This window comes from Corylus avellana, chromosome ca1 (assembly GCF_901000735.1).
Source record: "Corylus avellana chromosome ca1, CavTom2PMs-1.0".
NCBI lineage: Eukaryota > Viridiplantae > Streptophyta > Magnoliopsida > Fagales > Betulaceae > Corylus > Corylus avellana.
The window spans coordinates 5375854-5386118 of NC_081541.1; the positions used below are offsets into that span (position 1 = coordinate 5375854).

Here is a 10265-nt window from a genome sequence, read left to right on the forward strand (position 1 = left end):
CAATGACGCAATGACGCCCAAGGAAGACTTGTTGAGAGCTGAGCAAGCAGAACGCGAAGTCTGGCACACACTCACATTTCCTCGATGGCAAACCGGTGCTAATAGAAGCTTCTAGAAAGAGAAGAGACTTCTTCTAGAAGATTCTAGATCATTTGCGAATGGCCCAGACCAAGCGATCCACGGGTACGGTGAAGTGGTTCAGCGCGCAGAAGGGGTTCGGGTTCATAGCCCCGGACCAGGGTGGCGAGGATCTCTTCGTCCACCAGACCTCGATCCGTTCCGACGGGTTCCGGACCCTGTCGGAGGGTCAGCCCGTGGAGTTCTCCGTCGACTACGGAGAGGATGGGCGCGCCAAGGCCGTCGATGTTGCCGACATCGGTAGATCTCTTCGCCCGGGGCCTGGAGGGAGGGGCAGAGGTGGTAGTTTTGGCAGATATGGTGGTGGTGGACCTGGTGGTGTCGGTGGTTATGGAAGGTTTGGTGGGCAGAGAGGTGGAAGGAGTGGTGGAGGCTATGGCGGTGGTGTTGAGTGTTACAATTGTGGGCGAGTTGGTCATTTGGCTAGGGACTGTTATCGACAAGGTAGTGGCGGCGGAGGCGGAGGCGGTGGTATGAACCGGAGATACGGCGGTGGTGGCCGTGGATACGGTGGTGGCGGCGGTGGCGGTGGAGGGTGTTTCAATTGTGGGGAGGAAGGGCATTTTGCGAGGGACTGCCCTAACGATTAGGATTTTGTGAATGTGAATTGGGTGTTCCTCGGTAAATTGGGTTTGTTAAAATTTTATATTTTTGGGTGCTTGGAATCTGGAGCTTGTTCTTGGGTGTCGCCAATTATTGCTCGTTTTGGGTTTTTGGGATAAGCTTGTTTAGCAAGGTTTGGTAAATGTGATTAATTGTTCTCATAAGATATAATTTTTTTCTTCTTCCCTTGTTGGGTTTTCATCGTTTCATAACCTTTACATGTTCATTATGGGATTACTGAAATGTATTTTTGTTGATTCTTCTTGTGTTCACCATTTGTTTTTGGCTTTTTGGGCTATTTCAGTCATTGTTCAGTGTTCTTTTTCATTGATGTTATCAATGTTGATCAGCCATTGTTGGTCCTTGTAGATTTTAGATTTGGGGTTCTGGAATTTGCTATCAAAACCCAAAAAACTTGTTTTTGTATCTCCGGATAAAATTGGGTCCAATTTTTTTGAAAGAGATGTGTGTAGTGCTTTGGACTTTCTCAATTTTCTGGTTTTGTGTGTGGATAGAAAGATGGTACTTTGCAATCTTATCTTAAAGAAAGATTGTGGATGTTGTTTTTTCCAGTGCATCGATGTATGTTAAGTGTTAACTACATACTCTGTTTACTACATTCAAAAGTTCACGTCCAATCACAATGACTTGTATGTTTCTAATGGAGCTTGTCATCTCATACACCTTATCCTTTTCTGTAGCCAGTGGGAGGTTTGTGTACTTTGGTTTTAAGATTGCATTCCACCGAAAGGTCTGGGAACTTGGCCTTATCTTTTGGCTTCTTTTTGTTTGCCATATTCAATCTTCATCTTCATTGTCTCTGTTCCTGATATTTTTGTTGTCTCGTCGAAGTTCAATAATAAGTTGTTGACAAGAGAAACGGAGTCAATCATACAATAGTGTATGTTTATCATAAAAACAGGGGAAGATTATGCGTTAAATCATGTGTGGCCGATATCATCTTAAGTATTGGTTGAAACTGTCGTACTAGTAAAGTGGCATAAAAGTCTAGTGTTTTAAAAATGACATAAAAGTGTGGTGTATAAATGAACTATATATTTATTTGTATGATTATGATCATAATTAAAGAGCCTTTTAATGCGGAAGCTATCATTGCTCAATTTGAGAGGTTCTATGATTTGCTGTATTTAATTATCCGAATTGTTAACAATTTAGATAGTTTTACATAATAGGGGATTGCAAGATTCACTTGTTTGGGTTTCTTTTTAGGGCAAGTGGAGATTGCACTAGATAAGTGAGTCTCGCAACCCTTTTCTTTACGAAGATTCGGATTTTGGATCCATTTTACGGTTTTAACCAAGGATGTTTGAACGATTAAATTCAATTAACTCCTTGTTCGCTATTGTCGAGTTGGAGTATTTGTTGGAGTCCCACTTTTAATCTCGCCTTGGTTATTTTTGTTGGTGCATCAAATGACACTGAGAAGTAGCTCTTGTTGCTATCTTTCTTGAGGAAAACAGAAAGCTTTAATACTCTAAAAGTAATATGTTTCTCTTTGGAAATCACTATTACGTGAGGAATCAGTAAGTTGTATGAAGTGACGCTTAAAGCATAGGAGAATTTGTTTGAAGAAACTGGGCTGATACCAGTTGTTTACACTTTACAGCATAACAGAATTGGGCAGTCATGGGATGGCCCAAAACCAACCCATAGGCCATATCCATATTTCTAATCTCATTGGGCCCTAGCTTACACATGCAGCATAAAAAGGAGATCCTTTATCTTGTTCTTCATATAGTTGCGTGCAAGCATGCCAATGATAGGGATTTGGGCTTTATTTGACAAACCATTTTTCTTAGATACCGTAGTTGAAGTAAATTGATTTGAAAAAAAAAAGTAAAAAGTAGTATAAAAAAGTAAAAAAATTTTGTTTTGTAGTAATTTTTTATTTATTTAAATAATAATAAAAAGTTAATGATGTGATGTAAAAAGTGAAAAAAGAGTGTTTTGATGTTAATTTTTTTGAAAAATTGTGATAAACAGTAACAAATGAAAAAAAAAAAGGCTTTGCCAAACGAAGTCATGGATTTGGTATTATTGTGTCGAGTGCAATACTTATTATTTGGATCATAAAATGAACGATTCAAATAACGACACTTACGTGCCACACCTAATGGGGATTGGTATGGCCGAACCACCACGTATTGATTTACCAATACTCCGTACTTAACCGTCTAGTGCGAATTAACACTGTACAGTGTAAAGGGTGTAAACATTTTGACTTGAGGGCAGGTCCTGAAGAAGAAGAACCAGTTTTAGCTTTAGAAATAGCAGCCTTATGCTTTGAAAGAAACTTCTATCTATGGACCATGTGACTTTTGACCAACAACCCCACCACCCTTAGGGTCACCTTTTCTCTCTCCATCCCCTTGATTGAGTCCATTGAGCCACTGAGGGGAACAAAAAAAAGGGGGGGTATGGTATGGGCATTTGGGTGTCTTTTTGCGAGTTGGAGGCTCTTTTTCAGTCTTCATGAGGGGTATGTCAAATCGCATATGATACTTGCTTTTCTTGGCCAGTTATCGAATATTGTCACTTCACAGCGTTGTGGTAAGGTGGTTTACCAAATGAATGAGAGAGAGAGAGATTTCAATAATTTCTTATGTGGTCCAATTCTAAAAAATCTTGAAAGGAAAGATTGATAGGTGTATTTGTTAGCGTTTGTTAGAAGTGTTTTTGTTTTTGGTTTGAAAAAATATCATGATGTCTGGAAAACTCCAAGCACGTGTAGACACATAATAGCCTCACATCACACGGCTTGTGTCAGACCGTCGAAGTAACAGTAAGACCCACACACGTGTGCCTAATCGAAGCTGTAGATTAGGCCGACCTTTGGTCAAGATATACCGATTCCTGTCTCAGAAGCTTACAACATGAATGTATACAAAGGATTATGGTCTCTGTAAGAGTCCGTATGGTGGCATTCTGGTAAAATTCCTTGAATTATTCACTCATTTATATTTTTAACTCTGATGTTTAAAAAATACATTTTATCCTTTCAAACTTTCAAATTATTATAATTCGATTATTCTGACTTTTTTTTTTTTTTTCTTTTTTCAAAATGCCTTAATCCCAAGTTAAAAATAAAATTTAAAATTTTAAAAATAAAACAAAAAATTAAGGGGTGGCCAACCACCCCAGTTGGGCCTGGGGCTGCTTCAGTCACCCCTTAATTTTAATTTATTATTATTATTATTATTTTTTAACTTGAGATGGGGGCATTTAAAAAGAAAAAAAAAAAAAAAAAAAGTCAAAATGGTCGAATTGCAACAATTTGGAAGTTTGGGAGAGTAAAGTGTTATTTTTTAAACATTTGGGTTAAAAGTGCAAATTGGTGGATAGTTCAAGTGTATTTTTCCTTTTTTTTTTTTTTTTTTGATCTCAAGATTCTCAACTCTTCTACACACGTGTGTAGAGGATTCTGTTAAGCGCTGTAATTTTTTTTTTTTTTTTTTTTTTTGTAAAAATAATTAAGATTTAATTTTAGAGAAATGCTTGATTTCATTAAAAAGTCCATCTTTAATTTTAATATTTTAAGAAATAGATCTTGGCTTGTGGATTTTAAATATTTAATGATAAATTTGAAAAAAAATATGGGTGTAGTCAGGAGATAGGTGGAAGAATGCTAGGAGATAGAGGGATAATATTTATTTTTAATTAAATATTCAACATACAATAAGGAGTTCGAGCCTACACGTTAAGTGAGTGTTGGAATATTAATTAAATATTTTATATTTGCTTAAATTTGTTGGACAAGTGATGATTTATAACAAAAACGAAACCTAATTAATCTTATGAATGAAATCAAGATCACGTCATAATCCTAAAAATCAATAGGATCGTAACATGATTTTGATATTATAATTTATATCTTGTTTGGTCCACAAAATTCTTATCCTAATTAGACACCACATATTTCAAGAGTGTAATTTGATTGACCCTAAAATTCAATATATATATATTTGTCATTTGATATAAATACAACTTCTTTTCCTATCATATAAACTGCTTATAAATGATCATCTTTTATGGTCTTCTTGAGTTTTTTAATATACCAATTTGATTGGCTATCTCCATCCATACTGCAGAATCCATGTGAGCCTCATTTATGCCAGTATTTAGTGGGATCAGGGATGCATGTTCTTGTGGTCACATAAGCTATGAGTCATGGCTTTTTACCCTACTCCAATAGATGGACTTGAGAGCTATCTCTTTTAACATTATCTTTATCATCTATTTTTCAAGTGCCAAGTTTCCGAGAAATTTCCTCAAATTCAATTTAAATTACAATCATTTTGAATATGATACATTGAATTTGAAACTTCGTAAAGGACCCATAAACTATTACACGATTTGAAAAGATCTCCAAATTTTAAAACCTTTCAATTTTACCTCCCCGAACTTTCAATTTAACACAATCTACCTCCTTCGTCATGTTAAAAGTGATGAAATAACCGTTATACCCCTGAAACTTTTATAAAATTTTAAATTTACCCTTAATTTTAAATTAAAAATTTAAAAAGAAAAACAAAAATTGAAGGGTAATTTGATCTTTTTAGTAGTTTCTGTTAGGGTTTAATGGCAAAAATTGACGGAATGAGTCAATTGAGTCTTTCCAAAATAGACGGTAGTTCACAAGTCCTAAGTAAAGGTTTTTTTTTTTTTTTTTTTTTTTTTTGGAGTTTACCCTTTAGCAAAGAAAGATGGAGTTGAGTTGGGTCCTATAAATCTAAGAAGATCAATAATAGGTGGTCAAAAGTATTTCTCTTTGGCAGATTCATTGATCTTGGAAAGCACAAGAAAATCATTGAAAAATTCCACGAGAATGACTGAACAGTCCCCCTTTTTTGTTGGGCTAAATATCCAGAAAGCCCTGATAATGGAAAGTTCTTAAGAGAATGAAATGGTGCCCACCAAAAGACTGGACCATCATTGGTCAAAGAATGGCAGTCGGTAAGAGACGATGATATCAAACACAAACTTTTCCCCGTCACCCTTCACATTCAATCATATCCGTTGAATTGCCTTTTCCTTTTTTTTTCTAGGTTAGGTGTACATGTTCTTCTGCTTTTCTGAGTTTCATAGGTGTAGTGTCCATCAATGTTGTCTGCTTTCCTGCATTTTTCTCCATGTTCTGACCCTTTTTTCTTTATCAGATTGAATGTCACTTTACTCCACAAACAAGGAAGTGATAATCTAAGCCCACCAAGCCCATGGATCCTATTTTCTGCACCGACTAACCCAACTGTTTTTTTTTAGAGCTTGTTATATGGGCTTGGAGCTACAGAATTGCTTAATACTTGTCTCTTTCTCACACACACCAATAATTAATCTTGGACAAATTTTTTTCTAAATTGAATTAGAGGAAAATTTTTAGACGTGGTTTAATTTTATAGAATTTTTCTCAACCAATTTGCACGGAACTTTTTAGTGTTGGGGTTTGGTTTTCCATAATCCAACTACTTCAAGCAAACGATAAATATCTGAGTTTGCAATTTGGTCATTTTGTTTGTCGTTTAAGACAAGTCCAAGAAAGCACATCAAATTAGGCAAATAGTCCAATATGAGTTATGCGAAAAGAACCAAAAGTACGTCAAATGACCAATGTTAGATTAGCTACCCAAATAATTCGTTCCCTACATGCATCATTGGGTTCAAAAAAATACATCACCCTTTATAGCTACACTTTTCACAGCTGCCAACGATAGATGGGTGGTGTGGCACTCTTTTCGTTATCAAATACCAACTACACAAATCATTTCAGATAAGAGTTTTTATTTGTGATCGCGTGTTGGGTTTGAGTCGTGTCAAGATATAGATATAAGATTATATAGGTCAATTATAACCTGATCAAATTATAAACTTTAACGCTCTAATTTTGTGTTGGGTTCGCGGGTCATGCTAAAATTGTTAGCCATTATATTGTGTATCTGGTTCGGATCATGTTGAAACATTGATATAAGATTATATAGGTCAATCATAACCCGGCCAATTTAAATAAACAAATCAAACTTTACAACCCTAAGTTTCTAACCCTTTAATTTCATGATGAATTAATGTCAAATTTACGAATTGTGTCCAAAATTTCCGGCACTAGTTTCACATCATATGAATCCTTTTTAATCACTCAGACACATAGGATGTTTGATGAATCCTTTTAATCACTAAGACACACAGGATGTTTGATGTTTGGTGTTTGGTGTTTGGTGTTTGGTGTTTGGCGGTGTGAATACGACAAGAACCTAACGCCTAATGGGCATGTGGAAAATTGAGGGTAAAGTTAAAGTCCTTCGGCGCTTGTACGTGGACCATTTCATGCGATGTCCAAATCAATTAGGCAAAAGAATGGTATAGGGAAGACCACGGCGAGATGGTGTAAAAGCGACAAGATATTCAAGTAATCACCTCCATCTTTTACTCCAATCATGAAAATAAGTGTAAAGTTTAGGTATCCCACATGTTGCAGCCACAAAAAAAAAAAAAAAAAATGGAAAAGAGGCAGAAGAGTTGCTTGGGTTGGATTAACCAGCTTATTTTGGACAAGAAAGATATGGTATTAATTTTTTTTTGCTTCCCCTTCATTATATATAGAGAATACAAGAGGATAGGAAAAATAAATAAAAATAAAAATTGAGCAAATACTACAAGGGTTTATAAAAATAAAATCATCCCACCAAAAAAAGGAAAACCAAAAGGGAGTTGCATGCATTTAAAGAAGAAAAAAAAATTAATCAGCACACAAGTTACAATTGTAGGTCTGTATAGGGGTGGCCATGATGGCCATCACACCTCTTCTGAAATCCATCGCTTTTACAAGGAGAGAGAAATGGAAGGAAAAGAAGAAAAGGTTTCAAGTGCCAATCTCTTTACACGCTTACATATATATATGTAACTTAATTTGTAAAACCTTTTCAAAAGTAGGGAATCTACTCATCAAGCCTTGTGGGGGGGGCACTGATAGCACTTGGTGAATAGACCAAAGGTGTCAACTTGGCGTATGAAATTGAGCATGCTTGCCCATCCTCCAAACCCAAATCCTACAATCAAAACCCACACCACTACAAAGATGTTCATAGTGTATAATCCTGCCCATCCTCCTAAGCATGATGGTGGTCTCTCCACTGCATTCTGCAAAAAGAACAAAAGAGGAATTATATAAGTAATCAACTTTTTGTGTATTAAAAATACTTTTTAAAGATGAAATTAGTAGAACTTATTTTAACCGAGACCGAACCTCTCGAGCCGACGCGGGCGCGAAGGTGACCATGTGTGCTAGTGCAGGAATTATGTAAACGGTGAAGCTGACCAGGAGAGATCCAACGGTTGAGTTGATTGGGCCAAAGAAAGGGAAAATGATTGCAAGGAACCATATTGGGATCACCACAGGGAGCCTAGCAAGAGCTCTCTTTAACATGCTCTTCGTTTCATGCATCCTAAGGAATTTCTCCCACACAAAGTACAGAGGGGTGCAAGCAAATCCAAATGTTATGAACTGCAACAACAACAAAAAACCGAAAAATCAGTCATTAATTAATTAATTTATATTTATTCATATATACATATATATGAATATGATGTTTAATAATTAACCTGGTGAATAAGCATAAGGACGACAGCAGTGTCTCTGTAGCGAGTCCTTGGGAGCAAAGAGAGAGCATTGGAATGGGTAAGAAGCATGTCGCCAAAAGCCCAATAAACAGCAGAAGCTGAAGGTAAAGTTAGGGTGAGCACATAGAGTGTGGCTATCAAGTATATGAGCTTGAACTTCTGTGGCTTCCACATCGCATGCATAATCTCCCTGCAAGATAAAATTAAATTAAAATTCCAGTTTCTCAGGAAAAAAATGTCTGAGATTTGTTAATTAATGTAACAATATATATAATGAACCCTCACACTGTGACAGCATGTCCGCCAAAGGTGTAGAGAATGTTGGTGGCCCCAGTGAAGTAGAGAACTATTTTGGTTGGTCCTGAGTGCTTCACTCCCTCAACCTTCAATCCCATAGAAAATTAAACTAAGAAAATTAAAATTACAAAAGAATATTAATTTTACATTTTACAGTATGGTTAAGTTTACCTGGCCATGGATAAGGGAAGCAATGGTGAGATACCATGCAGTGTAAGTAGTCATAATAAGGCCCAAGAATGACCAAATTCTGTAATTATGGAATGAGGGGATGAAGACAGTTGTTGCACAGCAAGCGCCAAAGATATAAGTCCAAGTTCTCTTGTCAAGATTGTCGTTTATGTAGTATATATTACTGCAAACCAATAATATATATTTTAATTAAGTTACAATATTGAAAGCAATATTAATTGTTTAAATTTTTATTTATTATGTATATACCTTGCACAGGCAATTAGTTGAATTACAGATCCAAACATAAGAAAAGTGCAGTTGAAAAAGAGGCCTGCATTCCTCCAATGTTTCCCCAACAGCCCATCAAGGACCTCAAACCACTGCAAATTAACAATCAAAATTAAGTAAGAAAATTGGAAAAAGAAAAGGAAAAAGGATATATAAGAAGAACCCAATAGAGAGAGAGAGAGAGATTATAACCTGAATAACATGATTCCTGAAATCAACTTTTTCTCTTTCTTTTCTGGTTCTGTACTCAACATAAAGTACGCTGATAAGGTAAGCAGTCCAGCTTCCCATCAACCCATAAAAAAGCTGAAAAAGGATTCCAGAAAGCATCCCCAGTTGTGAAAATGAGTACGGCAGCGTGAGAAGCACTTGTGCAACCTACATTTCATGAGGAAAATAGATGTAAATAGCATAATTACAAATATGAGTCCAGAAACAATGAAGATAATAATTAATGATCTATGATCAACAGCAAAGTGCCTGCCTGGTTAGAAGCACAGCTAAACCACGCGTCATAGACGGAGCCACCATGCCACAACAGCCTTGATAATTTGCTCTTGCCCATCTTGGGATCGCCTTCTTCCCTCTCCATTTCCACGTAGTTTCCTGCAACAACAGTCTCAACCTTCTCGGAAGCCATTGTTACAGCTAGCTTTGTGATGTTGGGAGAAGCAATGGACTACTACTGGACTAGTTTGGCGTCCTATAAATAGATAAAACTGCTTTTCACTCTTCGCTGCTACTTCTTTTCTTTCCCTTTTAAAAAGACTAATTAACCTTTTTTTATGAGCAATAATTGAATCACCCTACTGAGAGCCTATCTGGGTCACCCTCAAGAATGTGATTGCAAATTTAGTGCGTGTAAAATCTGATTTTTACACTACACTTTTTCAATAAAAAAAAAAAAGAAAAAAGCAGGGGTGAAGTATTTGTTAATGTATTTTGAAGGGTAATTTTTGTTCTTTATTTTAGAAAATGTTCTAACGTGATCATATAAGAAGTAAATTTTTTTTTTTTGGTGTGTTTTTTTATGAATGTTTTGTATTTTGAGTTGTTCGTTTTAGTTACTAAAAAATTATCATTTTCTACTTTACCTATTTCTTTTTAAATACAAATTTCAACAATTTTTTTTTTTA

The 10265-nt window shown here is 36.0% G+C and overlaps 2 protein-coding genes across 2 annotated transcripts; one reads left to right on the forward strand and one right to left on the reverse strand.

The window, feature by feature from the left end:
* LOC132187512 (cold shock protein 2-like) lies at window positions 1-999 on the forward strand. The gene has a single exon (XM_059601853.1). The coding sequence runs from the start codon at window positions 159-161 to the stop codon at window positions 726-728; it is 570 nt and encodes a 189-aa protein (XP_059457836.1). The 5' UTR covers window positions 1-158; the 3' UTR covers window positions 729-999.
* A 6375-nt stretch (window positions 1000-7374) lies between these two features.
* On the reverse strand, window positions 7375-9827 carry LOC132187505 (auxin transporter-like protein 3). The gene is made up of 8 exons (XM_059601841.1): window positions 9614-9827; window positions 9322-9507; window positions 9109-9221; window positions 8839-9022; window positions 8656-8753; window positions 8353-8560; window positions 7997-8254; window positions 7375-7890 (listed from the first exon to the last, which is right to left on the reverse strand). The coding sequence occupies exons 1-8, from the start codon at window positions 9767-9769 to the stop codon at window positions 7696-7698; spliced, it is 1398 nt and encodes a 465-aa protein (XP_059457824.1). The 5' UTR covers window positions 9770-9827; the 3' UTR covers window positions 7375-7695.
* Between the last annotated feature and the right edge of the window lie 438 nt (window positions 9828-10265).

Excerpts from the sequence above, each read along its gene's own strand:
- LOC132187512 (XM_059601853.1), top strand. The coding sequence starts at position 159 with ATGGCCCAGACCAAGCGATCCACGGGTACGGTGAAGTGGTTCAGCGCG.
- LOC132187505 (XM_059601841.1), bottom strand. The coding sequence starts at position 9,769 with ATGGCTTCCGAGAAGGTTGAGACTGTTGTTGCAGGAAACTACGTGGAA. Across the intron at positions 8,754-8,838 it reads CTTCCCTTATCCATGGCCAG|GTTGAGGGAGTGAAGCACTC; the intron begins GTAAACTTAACC and ends ATGGGATTGAAG. Across the intron at positions 8,255-8,352 it reads TCCTTATGCTTATTCACCAG|TTCATAACATTTGGATTTGC; the intron begins GTTAATTATTAA and ends TTGTTGTTGCAG.